Genomic DNA, 18,725 nt, shown 5'->3' with positions numbered 1-18,725 from the left:
TTTGAGTTTTTCCTTCCCCTTCTGGGGTTTAAGATCAGGGGATGTCGATTGTCGATATGTGGAGCCCTTTGAGACTGTCGGAGATTAAGGGCTGTACAAATATATTTGACTTGACTTCGCCTGACCGGCTGGAAAAGACACCAGGCTACTTCCTTTTCAGTAGCTTAGCAACTTCTTCCAAATAATGGGACAGCGCATACGTCGTCCCTCATTCGACCCAAGAGTGGGCGGCACAAAAAAAACAAGTACGGCGAGGGGTGGTTTGACTGCACATCTGGGCAGATCATATGGGGATAAAACTCATTTGGGAAATGGGCGTCACAAATTTAAAGGGACATCCAAGGGCATACGTGTGAAAGGAAGGTGGGAGGGGGCTAAAGGTGGTCTTGTAGAGCAATGGGTACAAACGTGGCTCCTCCCTGCCAAATTAAAGAGAAGCTTCACTCCAATGCCGTTTCTCATTAAAACGCCAACACATGTTCTCACGAAGGGCCAAAATGCAAACCCGAGTGCATGCACACACACTTACTGTACATACACTCTTCTCTACAAGCAACACAGACCCTTGGCTGGTCAAAATGTTGCCGAGTTCTGGCCCTCACTCAAGCAAGCTTGCATAGGATTCTGCTTGGCAAACTCCACCTCAGTGAAGGTCCAGCTGTCATCTTGACAAATGAACCTTGGAAGAGCGAAGAGGTGCGCGTGTTTGCGCAATCATCCTTGTGCGCAAGCCGAGGAGTCACGGCAATGCGTTTATGCTACATGAAAAAGGCGCTGGATCATATACACCACATGCGAATTGCTGGTCAACACGCAGCATACGGGAGAGGCTTGAGTGAGACACACCGGGGGTGTTTCAGAGGTCACTTTCTTCACACGGAGTTCGCTTTAAAGACAAGAGGACATAAAGTACGCATAGCAAGCCCCGTTACAGTAAAATCACCTTGCAAAAAGAAGCCCCGTTGAGCCATAACGTTGTCTCTCATGGGCCACAATGTCAGGCACGGTGCGAGGAGCCGCGCATCATTCTGGTTTTATGAACAATGTGGGACGTAAAAGATTTTATAGGGTGTTAACAGGAAACATTTTTTTTCTGCCCCTAGAAACGAAAAGCAGATAAAAATGTAAAAAAGCTTCAGGGAGTATTGGCCAGATGCACTCAAAGTTAAATGACAAGTTATAAAATACGGGCAACTCTTTATCTGGTGCGAGACTGTTCATCATAGCAGCTTTCGTTTTGATACTCTGCGATGTTTTAACCACACAGGGATGCAGTTTCTTATTCTTCGGACTGAAGCTGACATGCTTTAAAAAGATTTCTGTGTCTTTGTGTTGGCAGGGACGGACTTTTATCAGAGACTCCCCACGACAGAGAGCATTTTACTTGCATGAGAAGACTCTGACTCAGACCCGCTATTTTAGACAAAGTAAATTATTTTGGAACATGCTTTTCCTGAGCACTAGCACTAGGAGAGAAATACATTTCCACAAAACATGAGCATGTTAACATTGACTGCCATTGACGGGTACAGAAGCCAAAAAAGGGCATTCATTTGACCTGGGCGGGTAGTGAATGAGTTAAATCCCAAAACGCTAGTTGCTTGAAATTTGTCTTTGTGTGCCCTGTGATTGGCTGGCAACCAGTCCAGGGTGTCCCCCGCCTGCTGCCCGAAGACGACTGGGAAAGGCTCCAGTAAGCTTGCGACGCTTGTGAGGATAAGCGGTTCAGATAATGGATGGACGGATGGATGCTGATGGCAAACTGGCTTTTACAGACAAAAGTGCCACCTGCTCGCCAGGACTCGTAACGCTCGGCTCATTGCTAACGTGCTGTTGCGTGCTGCTCTGATGCAAAGTGCTCTCTCAAATTTTTATTTGAAGACATGATTTACTGATGTCGATTCTTTAAAGGGGAAGTCAATTCCCAAAAATGTCACTAGTCGAAACATTGCGTTCTGATTAATATTGCGTCTGTGGAATATGAGTTAAGAGTAAAATCGACTCGCGGCGGCCATTTTGTCATTTTCTTTAGTCCGAAAATGACATCACAGTTGCACAGGACTCAGATAACGACCAATCACGGCTCAGCATCAGACAACAAATGAACCATGATCGGTCGTCACCTGAGCCCTGTGCTACTGTGATGTCATTAGACCGCATGTGGCAAAATGGCCGCCCTCTGAGAAGGCTAAAAACAGATATAGCTGCTTAACTCAAATTCCCACAAACACAAAATTAATCAAAATGCCATGTTTAGACTAGTGAAGGCAAATAGAACATTTTATTGCAAATATTTTTGAGAGGTTGACTTCCCCTTTAAGATCAGCTTTTTGAGTCACTGACTTAATTATGTTCGTTTTGACTGCGCCACGTCTCTCCCATTGCCTTCCAGTGTGAAGTTAGGTTGGTCATCAAAGGTAGCTATTAATATATGGGAAACTGTCGTACAACTTATTATATACTGAAATCGAAAAAAAAAAGACCCAACCCCCACCCCCACACCACCGTGGCTTTAAAATAACATGCATCTCACAACAATATGGCCTCAACACACAGTTTAAGACATTTGTTTTAACATTTAATCACTGCCACGGGGGATGCCACCCTCACCCCTACATCTCATCCCTGGCACCCACCCTCCCAGCAGGCCCCACTTTGAATATCTTTCCACCATTATTTTTTTTCCACGTCTTCTGAGGAATCTAGTTTGTTGGCTCTCCTTCAGTCTGCCGATCTTTGAGGTCGCTGAGGCCAATCTCAGAGGGGGAACCACACAGAGGCTGTTTGTTAAGCCGTTATTTATCTCCTTCATAAAGTCCTCTTCATCTCCTATTAAACAGCCCAGAACTGTTGCCCTTGACTCACACATAACTCTTGTGTCTTTTGCTGAGAGATGATTTACCATTTAATTTCACACCGACTCAACCCGGGAGGGAGCCTGCCTTCTGCTGCCTGATGTCATATCAGAGGAGAATGTGTTTTTGGAGGGACTTTAGGCAAAATATGCATGTTTGTGCACCATCTGAGTGCACACGAATGAGTGGGTGGCTGATGTAGGTTCTTTTTTTTTGTTTTTTTTTTGGTTTATTTTGACTTGTGCTCGAAGCTCAAGGATTAGTTTTATGCAACAAGGCCATAGCTGTAAAATGTTCTCTCTGTGAAATAAAATACACCAAAGTTAAATGCGCCTCATGCAAATGTTTACAGCAGCTTCACTGCTCCAGTTTTAAAATAATCATATATTAAAGCACCGTGATTACATCCAAGACTCAGTTAAAAGGAAAAATGGTTGAAGGAACTTGATTCATGTTAATACGTTGATGACACTGAATGTTGAGTGATGGTAAAGCATTTGGCACTGGATTGCTAAGCCTGCAGAGGTCAGTTAACAAATGTTTTACACAACCCATTCTTTTTTTGGAGTTGATCCATTTCGCACAGCCGCGGTGGAAAATCTTCAAAAGCATACCAATAAACACAGACTTGAAATAAAACCCAACATCGTAATTCTATTTTTTTTTTTTGGCCTGTGCAAGCCATTACGTTGATGTTGCAATACTTAAGTCTGGACCACCGTGATGAGCCGAATAAGAGTCAGACATGCGATCCGAGCATCCAAAGCAGCTTAAATCCATCATCCTATCAAGATCACATGCCACTTTACTGTGTTCCAAAATCTGCTGCTGAAATGTCTTGATGTAATTCTCAACTAATCTTTTTTAAACTTTCAAAGATTTAAATGCATGTATTAAATGAGGAGGGCACCACGGTGGATAACTAGTTAGCATGTCCGCCTCACAGTTCAATGATTCGGCCAATTGAACAATTAAAAAAAAAAAAAATAAATCCCAATAATTATATTTTCTTTGCCGATCACAGTATATTATAGAAAATCCAAACAAATCAGAAGTTGAACAGCATCCCGGAAAAAGATTGCGTTCAACTTCAGACATTACCCCGCCCGTGTTTTGTTAACGAGCTGCCAATCTGCTAATGAAGCTTCCAACAGAAGTGAAGTCAGCCTCAAGTGTAAATGCTTTTAAATCCAGGTTAAAAAATATGATTCAATCCCTCCCCATACCTTTGGCAAAAGTGTTGTTTTTTTTTTTTTGGGGGGGGGGGGGTTGACTTGACATCCTGTGTGGTCAAGATTGAGGGATGTTGTTCAGATTTGTCATCTGTGCACATGTGAATCTCTTTGAGACTTTTTAATGGGTATATAAATAAACTTGACTTAATTAAGGACTTTTAAATTAATTTTACCGTCAGTAATTCTATCAAGCTACTTTTTTAGTTTCTTTACTTTTCTTTCTTTTGAAAGCCTTTAATTGTTTTCAAATCAATCAAATATCGACGTATTTGGATTGAAAGAACAAAAAACAAAGAAAGAGAAGAGCATGCAAAGCCTATACAGCAGGCGTGGGCAAACTACGGCCCGGGGGCCATATGCGGCCCGTTAAACGTTTTAATCCGGCCCGCCGAACTTGAAAAAAATTAAATGAATAAACCTTGTTAATGTTTTATTTTCTAAATAGTGTGGTGTGTCAAACACAGATATTTTGTTGTAATGCTTTTGTTCATTTTCATTTAAAATTAAATGTATTTTTTTTCTCAGATGAGGTGAGGTGACCAAAACACTCTATCCATCTGCTCCTGGTCCGGCCCCTCTGTCAAATTTTAGAACCCATTGTGGCCCGCCAATCAAAAAGTTTGCCCACCCCTGCTATGCAGGAAGACTCAAGTGGCGATTTAAACCCAAACCACTGAACTGCGAGGCAGCTGTGCCAACCACAAGTCCAGCGCACTCTATCCAGGTTCATTGAAACAACGCCTATCAAAAATCATACCAATAGTACGGTCATTTTTTTCAAAGTCTAAAGACTATGAATGATTTACATGTCAAAAATACCTCTTTGCGTAAGATATTAATGTCTCCTCGTGCGCTCACCTCCTTTCTAATAGTGTCACGCTATTCAAAAGATGGTCAAATTGCTTTCATGGTCAAATGTTTCATTCATGAGCAGACACGTCAAACACGACAGAAAGGAACATGTTCTTCCGTCACAAAGGCTCCATTAGTCGGCGTAACAATGTAAAGCACTCTCATCTTTCTGCATTCTGCACTGATGATCACATGGCTGCTTAGCAACTTTCATCTCAGAACAGACGTTTTAGACTGTCTTTTTTTTTTTTTTTTTAAACTCATTTAATGCCAGAAATTTCCACTAAGAAACTCCTCAATTCCAGCGTTTTTCTGGATTTTGACTAATTTTGCGAGGCCAACAGAATAATGTGTTCTAATACTAATAAAAATACAGAGCTAGGGCGCAAAAAAAAAAGAAAAAAAAAGAAAAGGCAAAGACGTATAAATACGTCTTTGGGAGGCGGGGACTACATTTTTGAAAACGTATATGTATGTCTTATGGATTGAATTAATAGGGAGCAATTGTGTATTTTTTCTCACATAAGGATGGATGCATAACTTTTACTTTTTGATCATCATTAACATTTTTGTTATTGACATTATTAGTATATGGTTTCCATTTCACCGTTAGCGTTTCAAGCAGCTAGCGCACGCTCCATTCCCGATCAGTTCGCCAGCACCACTCCCAAGACTGGCTAAATGGGAGAGTTGTGTCAGGAAGGGCAAACGAAGGGTAAAAACTGTGCCAAATTAATCATGCATGCGACTTGCTGTGGCGAATGTTGACGGGAAACCGAACGTCACAAGATCGTGGTTTTGGATTGATTGCTTTATTTGACTAGCTGCGATGTTGACAATGACAACAAATACCTAAATGCAATTTTTGGGAGGAAAGACTACTGTCACAAAAGCCAATTTAGGAGCGGCTCCATTTAGCAAAGTCCTCTTCAAAAGCATACCATTAAACCAAATATGAACACATAGCAAAAACCTAAGCTCATCATTTTTCTCAGAAGAATGAATTCCTTGGAAAGCATGAAAGTTGGGCCTGTGCAAATCATCATGTTGATGATAGATGTGGAGATATTTCAGTCTGGAACAACGCGGCGAGCAGACATCCAATCCAGCGCTGCTTCAATCCATCAGCGTATCAATATTACACTGTATATTTAGCCAAACGGCGGTTGTTTGAGCTGGAGCGAAACTCACATCGGGGGTTTGGAACGGAAATAGAGAAAGTGAAGACTCCGGGAGACTAAATCAAACAAAGAGCTTTAACCAGCCAACATGTGCGATTGAGCAAAACAAATAAAAATGCTGACTTGACTGTTTGAGTTCTACACCCAAGTGGACCAAAGTGTCTCACTTCTCACGCACTTTACAAGACTCGCATGAGATCCCTGCAGAAGAAAATTTGATGGTAATGACTTCATATTGGCAGAAAGTCTGCCAACGGAGGTGCATTTTTGGCTTTGAGCACAGAATGTGTAAAATACGACCGTCAATGAAAAAGAGTTTATGCGCACTTGGATTTTTGAGTTCAGCTCATGAAAAGTCAAAGCAAAAAATAAAAAATGTGGCCTGTGCAGTGTGTTTGAGTGAGTTTGTACAAATGCTAGTGCATGGGAGGAGAAATACTTTCGCGTGTTTTGTTCCTTTGGAATTGGAACGTGAAAAAGGCTCATATTGGACTACTTTTTGTTTTTTTGATTCTTTGTTCATATCAAAAATAATTAGATGACAGCAATGCCGGCAAGATAATGATTTTGCTTGACACATTTTAATAATTAAAACAGTTCTCTTGGCTCGGTTTGACTAAAAAAAAAAAATTCTTTTTTTAATTTTTTTTTTTTTTACTACTAGGGACTACAGAGAGAGAGGGAAAAAAATACAGAGTGAGTAAGCGAGTTGTTGCATTAGTGGCATTGACTGTTATTATTTGAATTTTTTTTGCTGAGGCGTTGAGAGACGACGTCGTAATTAGGAGCGTTAAAAACAAATATTTCAATTCCGGACAAAATTGAAATAAAGGCTTATCTTCTATTTTGACTTCACATTTTTTACACGACTCCCGACCAGTCATGAACTTCAATGCATGTCACTGGTCGGGGGCAACTATTTAAGAAAATGCAGCATACATTTCAGTAAGATTCTGTGTAGTAATTCCACAAAATGGCGAACTCGCTTATTATCGCAATGTGATCTTTAGCTACTTTCACCATTCTGCGGTTTCTCCCGAGGACTTAAAGAAGAAAAGAAAAAAAGTTTTGCTGTCTTGTGTCCTCTTTGTTCCGGGATAACGCATGACTGTGACCAAACAAACCCCCCAAAATAAGCACCTATACAAAGGCAACAATGCCGCACATGATCCTTTTGTTTGCAGCTTGTCTCGTACAAGTAATTACACTCTCTGCCTGCGCATGTGTATTCTCTGCTCGCTTGTGGTTTTATGTGTGTATGAGCGTTTGTCTCTGCAGGAGGAAGATGAAAAAGATGAAAGGGGCAGTGACGGCAGTGTTGGCCGGAGGTCGGATGAGCAGACGCCAAGTGAGCTCGATCGACCCAAAGGTGGAGACCGGGAGAGGAAATTCTCCCTGGAAGTTGATGAGACCCAACACAAACAAAGACGAGGTTTTAATTCCATCGAGAGCCCTACAGTCACTCTGGCATGCTTTCTTTCTGGTGTTTGGTTTTCTCATCTTTGCTGACATACATAGGCTGTTTTTTCAGGACTCTGAAAAAAGTTATATAAATAAAAATATAACAATTTTTTTACGCACTAGTAAAGCGATTGAATCTCCGACTGTTCCCCACGGCGGCGCCCCTTTTATCATAGGACAGTGTTTAACAGTGTGATAATATTCCGAAAATATTTAGACATCCATCCGTTTTTCTGTGCCACTTGTCCTATTACAGACTTTAGCTGCTGATACTGGGTGAGAGGTGGGTTCAACTCAGGACTGGTTGCCAGTCAACCACAATATAATTTTTATATAGGACAATAAATATTATATTCCCTCACAATGGTTACATTTCATTAGGGCTGCTCGATTATGAAAAAAAATATTAATCGGGAATATTTAGAATTTAAATCCCAATTATTACATATAATTTTTTGGGTCCAAAACAAAAAATACATTGTTTAAAAGGAAGAAATAAATCAAATTCCCCGATTGCCACCAAAATGCAAATGCACATTACGATTGTCGTCCACTTCAAACTGTGAAAGTATAAAAGCGTTCTGCATAATAGTTTGGATTTATTGAAATCAAATATAGGCTCATGTGATCACCTCCACAAAATCAAAAATAATGTGCCGATCGATTCTCCACTTGTCACTGAAGTGGACCGGACCATCAATGCCCACACGAACCCCGACGGGTTATATTTTGGACATTTAGCTACGCTAAAGTTGTGTCAGCTTTCAGAAGGCATACGGACAGCGGATGGCAACGGGCAGTCGGCGGCCATGTAGCTTTTTACCCCTCCTCTCCTCACCGGCGAACAGAAGGATAACGGCACGGCTAATAACAACAATTAGCTTCAGGCCATAAAATAAAAAGCACAACAACATTAGCGCCGTACTACCCAGCCTGCTTCTACAAGCAGTCGCATGCATTGTCTGACACCGCTTGCAGCCGCCAGCTTCGGCGTGAGAATGAGAGGCTGTCGATTTCAGATAAAGACCTCATTGAACACCTGTCTTGAACGGCGTGCATCGCGGAGATCCGTGTGCTTTTAGTTGGGGCTGTTTCGGTCACGGATGTGTCGCTTCTTCGGTGCATCTGCTCACTTCCACATTTCCTCACTTTCATATAAATCAGCCACAGAGAGGTTAATCCTTTTGATATGTTGAAGTGGTCACAGGTAGGGATGTCCGTGTGAATTTTGGTGCTAATTGATCACCGTTTTTGGACGTTATAAGTAATGAAAGTACAAAGATTTCCAATGGAGAGTTTGTAATCAGTCCCATCAATGACTCAAGTGCAACATGGAGAGAGCGGAAGGGGGGCGTGGTCATATTCCTCATTCCAAGTAGGCATTTTTCAAGTTATCACTGATTTCCTAATTTGTCCAAAATGAATGAATAAAAAAAGAAAATAACTCATTTCAGTTTCCCGATTAATTTATATATATATATATATATATATATATATATATATATATATATATATATATATATAAATAAACTGAGCTTGTTAGTAAAATATGGGACATCTTGGTTCGACAGATACTTTATTGTCGTTTTTTTAAATGAATACAGTTCAACAACCGCAATCATTTTAAAACGCAGTGTATTTTTTTGGAACTGAAATTATTAATGTATAGATTCAACTTGCTCTGACACCTTTGTTCCTATTCCAATGTGATCTGATCAGCTCTCCTTTTTCTTGTTCTGTATTCCTGCACCTCTTTCTTCGACTTTTACTGTCTGTCTTTCAGGTGTTTTTTTTTTTTTTTTTGTTGTCGCTGTGTCTGCCAGTGAAGCACAGCAGCCATTACTCACCGGTAAACACGAGCAGAGGACACCTTAGGGAGGGGAAAGTTCTCTCATTTCTACTCTGAAAAATGATTTTCTCAATGCACTCCATGGAGAGAGATATAGAAACTGGAGCACAGGTGCCGCCACAAGCACAATAAAAATTATCTGATGCATTGCAACCCACGCTGGTTTTAATACACGAGTTACAAGTTTGTTCAGTGTGTTTATTGTAGACTTATTTAACAGATTTTCGGAAAACTACAACAGGCCAATGACAAATAAGCAGCGCATTGAATTATTCATCATCAGATGTTATACTGGGCCTTTTAATTTGGAGGCCAAAAAGGCCAGCAGGTGTCGAATCGCCAAGGCCAATAATTAAAAATAACTTGCTACGCTCCTAGAAGCCACTATGCAGCACAAGCACAGACAAAAGAAAAAAGCCTTCCAACGCTCCAAAATAAAAGACTGCTCTCTATCAACCTTTCACCAGCATGTTTAAAAAAAACTGTACTGTAACTACCAAATGTGCATAAAAAAAAAACAGTCTATAGCAGGGGTGCGCAAACTACGGCCCGGGGGCCACATGCGGCCCTTTAAACGTTTTAACCCGGCCCGCCGAACTTGAAAAAAATTAAATGAATAAACCTTTTTCATGTTTTATTTTCTAAATGCTGTGGTGTGTCAAAGACAGATATTTTGTTGTAATGCTTTTGTTCATTATCATTTAAAATTAAATGTATTTTTTTTCTCCGATGAGGTGAGGTTAAAAAAACACTTCATAGTCATAATAATAAAATATCGGATACAGCGAGATTATGTCAGCGTTATTGTCAGGTATTGTCTGATCGAAGGACAAAATTAGGCTTGTAAGGTAACTGTAAGCTTGAAAAAAAGCATTCAGTTATTTCTAGAGTGATCCTGTCAAATTCAATGCGCTGCAGTCCTTGTGTTATTTTTTTTTTTTTTATTGGAATTCAAAGTTCAACAAAAACTGAATCCAATTTCAACTCTTAAAATACATGTTCCCTTAAACTCAAAGGCAATTAATGAGAAGCGTCAAAAAGAAGAGAGACGAGTTGTGAGGAAAAATATTACTCGTTGGGTGAACTATTACAAAAAGACTTTGAGAAAATGAGAAAGTGTAGGTGAAGTCAAATTGAGTTTACACATGGTTTACTGAGCAACACTGATTAAATTCTGATTCTGAGGCACAACCTCACTTGCCCCCCCGCCCATTGTGACATTCCCAAAAAACGCTAAAAATAAACGGCAATCATTTATTTCTACCCTGTCGAACAGCTTGATGAAAATGTTGGGGTAGGTTTTCTTGTTAACTGTTTTTTTTTTTTTTGGCTGACTTTTTTTTCCTAATGGCGAATTAACGGAACTAGGGAGACAAAAGTAAAAGGTAGAGGCCATTGTCGAAGTTATGTTGAGGATTTATTTACCTTTACCAAAGATACGAAGCAGCTTGTGAAGTAATGGGAGGTTTTACAAAGCTTTACCTTTTCAACAAAAATACAAATAAATCTGATATTATTAAATTGTGCCACTGTTTTAGTCTATTCAATTTTGTTTCACAGATAAAAAAAAATCAAGAGTAACAACAGCTAATCATTCCGACTTGACCCGAGTTATCTCAGGTCACATCAGTGTTGCGTGTTGTCTTGCGCTTGAATTTCAGGACAGCTCACATTTAACAACAAAAAACTGGATTTATCACAGTTTTGATTGACATTACATAGTTGTCACCAACATCAACACAACGCCATCCTGAAATCATATTCAGTCGCTAATTTACGACGCTAACGAACCGCTAGTTCATTACGGCATCATTGTAGACTCCGGCGTTAGTGGCTACTACCGGCTAGCAGATAGCTGTTAGCAATAGCAACAAGTGTGTGATTGGTATGCAATGGAAGCTTGCCAGGCAAACTCCAAATCTGAAATGGAACAATTTAGTCTTTGAATAATCAGAATTATATAACAGGACACACCTCAGCCATGTGTTCCGTGATTTTTGCTCACTTAAAAAACTGGTGGATTCAAAGAAAATGTGTTATTCTCTAAGATGTGTATCAGAGACAGATGGAGAGAAAAAAAAAAGGAAAATTGAAGCTCAAATGCTGATTGTTCTTGTTGCACGCACATATTTTCAGTCTCCAGCAAAAAAAAACAAAACAAAGGAACTGGCCACAATGGCCCCAAGCTTTGAAGGTAAGTGTGCTTGATTTCCGTAATTAAGAATTTGAAGTGAAAAACATAAAATACAAGCAGACGAATCAGGCCAAAAGCAGAAATAATGTCGCTCACTTCATAATGATGTAATTTGGAAAATACTCAAGTGCCAGGGCAACAATTCCAGCTTTGCTATGAAAAAAAAAAAATAAATAAATAACATCTTACTGAACTCGTGACACAATCTCCTCTTTTTTTTTTTTTTTTAAGACTTTCAAGGCCACTCATGAAGTCAATCATGCCCTTGGGAGCTACAACAGGCAGACAATTTACAGTCCAGTCAGTGGGGTCCTGACACCTAGCTCATCCCTTGCTAGCATGTTCAGCGCGCTGGTGCTACAGAGTTGGAGGGGAGCCACTGACACCACCTGCCCAACTGATGGCAACTGGGCCGAGGCAGGAAGAAGATGCCGAGAAGTGGTGGGAGGGCGACTGTCTGCATGTCACTCAGCGCCGCGCTGGATGATAGAACGGCCCATTAGGGAAGAGAGTGACTTCACAGGCCATTAGGGAAGGCAGCGCTTGGCACATGGACCACTGAAGGATGGCAGAGGTACAGGTCGGCAGAGAAGGAGATGAGACTCCAAAAGATGCACTGCTAGGACTTGTGGTTATTTGCAGGGTTAGTGTTAGTGTTTGTGTTAGTGTTAGTGTTAGTGTTGGTGTTACCTGAGTAAAGACCCAGGTTATTATATATTATTGGAATTTTAATCATAGTTTTTATTTCATTTGGAGTTTTGGTTTTTTTACATTTAATTAGTTTTAATTCATTTTCAGGGCGAGTTTGTTAGTTTTTATTAGTTTTAGTTTTTTTTTTTTTTTTTTCAAAAAACGTTTTAGTTTAGTTTTAGTATTTTTTATTTATTTATTTATTTTTTTTAAAAACGGTGTTTTCCATGTTTTCACGATGAAAATAAAAAGTACTGTGCAGTGAAAATTCAGCATAAATATTATTTCAAAACATTTGGATAATATCTATGATAACTATATTTTTTCATGTATGAAGCAAAAAAAAGAAAACAACTTTTTACCGGGCGTTGCGTTTCGGCTGGGTTAAAAAAAATCAAGAGTAGGTGAGCCATTCAAGCCAACGCCACACACTAACTTATCAATGAGGAGCGACGTCATTTGCTGGCTCATTTTTAATTGTTTGCTCCTTCATGATAGAGTTTCTGTGTGACAACCAATAAGATGACTACAACTCCCATAAAACTGTTCGACCTCTTCTGGGAAAACAACCTTGCGGTTAATATTGAAAGAAATGATTTCAAAATCAAGCCTAAAGGCTTGTGTATTAAATTAAGGGTGCAAAGTTGAAAATGAAGCACATTTTCTACACATTTATAGTTAGTTTTAGTTAGTTTTGTAAACATAAAATGCAGTTTCATTTTGTTTTCGTTTTTTGAAATAACATTGGTCAAGATGAGTTTGAGAGGAAAACCAGATAAGCATCATCCTCAATTCTCAAATGGAGCAATGACCCCCCCACTATCATCGCATCCCCAGCGCTGTCTCCTTGTTTTAGCGTCTCGTTTTCAACGTGGCTCTGGCTGCCCTCAGGTCATCATTAAAAGCAGACGCCCAACAGAGGCATCAAAATGCATCACTTTGCGCTTGTTCTCGCCAAGCCACCCGCCCCTGATGGACTTATTTACAGCACAGAGTGGACAATGTTTGAATGAAAGCAGTACTTTCCAAATATTTTTTTTTTCAATCTTCTCCATGTCTCTTCAAACTGACTTAGTCTCCCCGGGCAGTTTGCAGCTCGTCTCGTAACACTGACGAGCTTTGAATCCCAAGACGTCAAACGGCAACTGGGCAGGCGCTCTTATTAAAAACAAATGTTTACCAAACGCTTCCCTTTTTGATGTTATGTTGTCTTTTATGCGTTTTTTTTCCCCTCAATCCACATGGATGGGATAGAAAAAAAAAAGTTCCCTTCTCGCTGCTTTTCACTGGTGGCTTGATAAAACACTTGTTGAAAAATGTACGAGAGTCCAAAGGAAGAAACATAAAGACTGCAAATGAAACGCATTTTGTGCAATTTAAGGGATAAAAGAGATGAAGTGGGAGTTTTTTTTTGTGTGCAGACTGAGGGAAAAGCCGATGATAAAATATGTCAGAAAATATTCCAAGAAAACGCAAAGAGGGAGACGGGGATGAAGCAGCTCTCGCTCAAACTGACAATATTTTTGAAGAATTACACCACAAGCACGGCGATCGCTATGAGCGAGACAGATCTTCCGTTTTCTTTATTTGTTTTAACAATTTGTTAAAATTTGCGTGGTGCTGCATTCTGATTGAAATTTAACTCTTTTTTTTTTTTTTAAAACTAACTACGATCTCTTACTCGATGAACGTCTCTTGGCGTTTATTTACGAGTGAGCCATTTGTCATATTGGGACGCTCGTAGAAACAGAAAATATTTTAAGCATGCAGAAATGATGATTTGCTTCACTGCAAGCACGGAATCCTTCACAGAATGTGTTCGTAACGGACGCTTAGTCGTCATTTGACGACGAGTCACACTTACGCTGACGAGCATCTGAGGGAACGGTCCTCGAGAATTTTCAGCAACATTGATTGGAGGGATGACCCAGTCTCGCTTTTGTCTTCGTAGACGCTTGGAGTTATTCCGGCCGGCCCCCGAGAACAGGATGACAGGAGGCGCTGCGTGGAACGCTTCCTCCTTCGGTTTTCTCTCAGCAACCTTCCTCTCTTTGGTTGTGACCTTCAAGACAGACAAAAAAGCTTCAGTTGTTGACGCCAAGTAGCTTGATGTTCTTTCAGCTTCGACACGGTTGCATATGAGGCAATCACAAAAACATACGGCTAATTTAGAAAAAAAATGTCTCTTTCATTTCTTTGGGAACTTTGAATATCAGTGCGCTCTTGGTTCTTTGGAGTTGAGTTAATGAAGTGAATCAAAGTGATTTTTTTTTTCTCAGTGTCTTTGCCATGAAAAGCAATGTGCTGCTTTCAAAAAAAAAAAAAAAAAAAACACACCGCAATGTTACAAAGTACTTTTGTTCTAAAAAAAAAGTGGTAACAATACCTCCTGGAGAAGTATAAAACGTACATCTGTCATCATCATAACTGAACAGAGCATTTTGGCACGCTGGAAACAAAGTGCACGCTGCTCAATCGGGTCTCAACCAGCCAGCACACATCTCATTGGTTGTTGGAAAGCAAGCCAATTTAAAAAAAAAAAAAATTAAAGTATACTATCAAGAATCAAGGCTTTTGTACAAGCAGGTCATTTGACAACGTCTCCTTGAGATATCCACTGTCAACTTGTGCTAAATAAGGCTAGGATTATAGAGATCAAGGTTCACAATTTGCAAACATGGGGATTTCCTCCCAATGGTCCATCCCGGATGTACGGCCATTTTGTGGATCGAGGATAGAGGAGAAGTTTTGTTTTGTTTTTTTCCCCAAAAGGATAGACAAAGCAAGGGCAGAAGTTGGTTTTCATCCATAACCAGGTCAAGTACGGCCTGTTAAAAATTCCAATATTTGCACAGGCCCTTTAAGTTAGCAAGCGAGAGAGAGAGAGAGAGTGTGAGTGTTAAAAACATGGAAGCGATACAACTGTGTGAAGAAGCAAATGAGAGACAAAATAAGCATCTTAAATTGCATTTAATTTCTTTTAGCTCTTTTAAATGTTTGTATAAATGTTTTTATGGCTTTGAATTAAAATTACAAAAAAATTACAGTAAATTGATGTGAATTGGAAATTTTAATGCTAATCAGCTTTAAGTATTGTTTTCTGTATGGATTTTGAAAATTCTGCCGTTAGCTTCTCTCTGGCGGTGTCAACATGCTTTTTTTTTTAGCTTGGGGAGACAGACGAAATGCATGGAGGATGACTATTTTTATGAATAAGGACAAAGGAAGGGTGCCAAGGTCGCGGACGGAGGACGTGCCGGCAAAATAGGGTCAAGTGTCCATTTATGCAAATTTGCATTTTGAACTGCATTTGGACACACTGAAGAGCAAATTAGCGAGCAGGTACAACGCATTTACATCACATATACAAAGGAAGTGGGAGGTAGAAGAAGCTATTCAGTTGACTCTGAACCAAAGACGCCCAGTGTGAAAACTTAACATTTGGCAAATCAGTGAGAGTCATGTTAATGTACCTTAGTAATATTAACATTAGCCCTGGGTGCTAAAAGAATTTTTTTTTGTAGGGTTTTCGTCACATGCATGAAATATTATTAACATATTAAGTTGAGCATTTCAAAAATAATGTCATTTGCCTGGTTTAGTTGTTAGGTTCTTGAACACTTGACTGCATGAGATCTGATCTGAGTCGCCATAAAGCTGACTGCATAAACTATAAATGTTGCTATTCACTTCAGGAATAAAATGCAGAACAAAAGCGAGCCTGTGGTGGCGTTTACAGTCTCCTTTCCCCAGGCTGTGACATCAGACGTGTTACTGACACCATCGGGGGGGAGAAGAAAAAAAATGAACAATCTCATTCCGAAATCGAGCAATAAAAAACAAAAAACAATTATGAAGTCTGCTCGTTACGCGTGGCAGAGTGGACTGAACCAAATGGGAGCTTTAATTGTTAACCTGAAGGCCAAGGGATTCCGTTACAATATGTTCAAATACATCATTTCTCGTAAAAGTTGTATCGGGTTATCGGCTTGACGAGTGAATGATGCAACGCATGCTCAAGGGCGACATTATCGACGATGATCCAACGCTTGTATCAGATTTCTAAAGTCGGGGATGTGTTGTGCAGCTACTTTAGCATACAGGGAAGGCAACACAAACATGTCAAGAATCCCGACACAACCGTCATTGCTGAAGCAGTGCATCACTTGCGCTCTCCATCTCAATCACTCTCCCCTGAGCTATCCCTCGCTCGCATGCTCCCTCATGCCCTTCCCTTGGAGTGATATTGTTTTTCTCGCTGACAGCTTGTTTCAATAACAGGATTCCCATAGCATTGCTATGTGTATGGCTGACTGTAGGTGTAAAAAAACAAAAAACAACAACAGCATACATTTCCTGAGATGTGGCAGGAAGTAAACAGTCAGGCCGCACTAATGACAAAATGATCGTTTTCTGCACACATGCAAGTAATTTATTTGAAATATTTCTTATCGAAGACATGTCAGGAGAAGGGATTGATTAGTTCTTTTGCTTTGACTTGCTGATTTCAGATCTGCTTTCAAAGCGATGCAGCCGTATATTTAACGAGACTCTTATTTTAGGCTACCCAATCACATTTTATTGATGATCATAAACTTTTTAACAGACAAACTGCAAAGTTTTTTTTTTTTTTTTTTTTTTAAATGCGTGCAAGTCTTCGGTCATATTTATAGCTGTCAATTTTTACCCTTACACGGACCATTTCAGATCATCCCCCTAAAAAAAAAAATAATCACACCTTATCTGTCTGCTCTTATGTGCCACCAATCAAATGAATTTGATTGATGGATTCCGTAACCTAAATGCGTTGAATACCAGAAAAAAAACAGTTTCGACCTAAAAACGATCAAACCGGAGAATCAATTTGCAGATGAAGCACAATTCTTTCCATCAGAAGATATTCAGTGGTACAACTATTGCTCATATTTTTTTATAAGTCATTTATTATTTTACTTTATTGTCAGGAATTTAGTTCACACTGTTTAATGTATTCGCACAAATGAGGAATTCAGAATTCCACGTGACCACCAAAAGGGTCCATAGAAAGTGTAAGTGCTCCCATGTCAAAAATGAGCACAGGAGTCCATTTGGACAGAGGTGATTTTCAGCAGATTTGGACTCTTTCCAACTTCAGATCATTTCAAAATAAAGGCCTCAAAATTAACAAAAAAAAATAATAATGATAATTAAAAAAAATAATGTGTGGGTTTTACCCAGAATTTCCACACTGGTTGTTATATTCAAAGTGTTGGGCTCATTTTTAATTACAATTTTTATTGTCAACATTTCCAAATAAAAGACTGAAAGTAAGACTATGCGGTTTGTACCTCTAATTTCCACAGTTAATGACCGATTCTAACCATTCCAACTTTAAATTGTTCTGCTCATTCCTATTGATTTCCCCTCCAAATGTCAAAATAAAGGCAAAAAATTAAATGAGGTAAAGTTACCACTAATTGACCTGTTTTTTTTTTTTCACTGATTCAAACTGGTCTTACTAAAAACTGTTCAGCTAATACCAATTCCCAACATATTAAAAAAAAAAAATCTAAATAAAACCCCAGATAAAATTTTCAACAAGGCACGACTGCAGAAAAAGTGTGTGGATGTTTACGTCTAAGTCCAAGCAAATCTTGTTTGGTCAATTTAAGAGAGTTAAAAAAAACAAAAAAAAAACTTCAATAGCCATACGTAATTAAATATAGAGATGTTTTTGTAGTTATACTTTTTCGCTGGAGATTGTGTGCAATATGTTGTCTTAAGATTCCCTTCGCAAACTATAACACTTAAGAGCAAGAAAAAAAAAAGCATTAGGAGAAATGGAGTACACAAAAAGTGCTTTCTCCTTGGCTCTTGTGTTTTTTTTTATTGCTTGGTCAAGGTCCCTCTGAGCTTTTGTCTTTTATCTGCCAGCAGAAACAGCACTTTCGAGGTTTACTTCATTAGAAAGACACTGAAGAGAAAAGAGCTTTTAAGGCCGCTTCAAACGTGTCAAGCCACCATCAATATGGCATGTATTCGTCCGAGTGGGCGGGTTGAGGTGTGGTGGGCAAACTACGGCCCGGGGGCCACATGCGGCCCGTTAAACGTTTTAATCCGGCCCGCCTATTTGGAAAAGAATTAAATGAAAAAACCTTGTGAATGTTTTATTTTCAAAATACTGTGGTTTTTCAAAGACATATATATTGTTGTCATGCTTTGGTTCACTTTCATTTCAAATTAAATGTATTTTTTTTTCTCCAATGAGGTGAGGTGACCAAAAACATTCCATCCATCTGCTCCTGGTCCGGCCCCTCTGCCAAATTTTACAACCCTAGTTACTTCATGCGGGACGGCTCACTCATGAACACATTTTTTTGGGATACAGGCTGCTAATGAAATATTTATTCATGAACAGGCAAATCACTC

At 39.5% G+C, this 18,725-nt stretch overlaps 1 protein-coding gene across 3 annotated transcripts in view; it reads right to left on the bottom strand.

The window, feature by feature from the left end:
- The window catches only part of LOC148339765 (cadherin-4-like), a 217,385-nt gene that overhangs the window by 44,884 nt on the left and 153,776 nt on the right, over nt 1-18,725 (bottom strand). For all 3 annotated transcript variants that reach the window (XM_088290445.1, XM_088290446.1, XM_088290447.1), the window contains one exon: nt 14,182-14,379. In XM_088290445.1, the coding sequence (XP_088146571.1) occupies nt 14,182-14,379 (198 nt within the window). The remainder of the gene's footprint in view (nt 1-14,181; nt 14,380-18,725) is intronic.

This window comes from Idiotropiscis lumnitzeri, chromosome 3 (genome assembly GCF_059441095.1).
Source record: "Idiotropiscis lumnitzeri isolate Australia: NSW breed Sydney's pygmy pipehorse chromosome 3, RoL_Ilum_1.0, whole genome shotgun sequence".
Taxonomy (NCBI): domain Eukaryota; kingdom Metazoa; phylum Chordata; class Actinopteri; order Syngnathiformes; family Syngnathidae; genus Idiotropiscis; species Idiotropiscis lumnitzeri.
The sequence above is the reverse complement of the archived record's forward strand: the minus strand, read 5'-3'. Positions and strand labels throughout refer to the sequence as shown.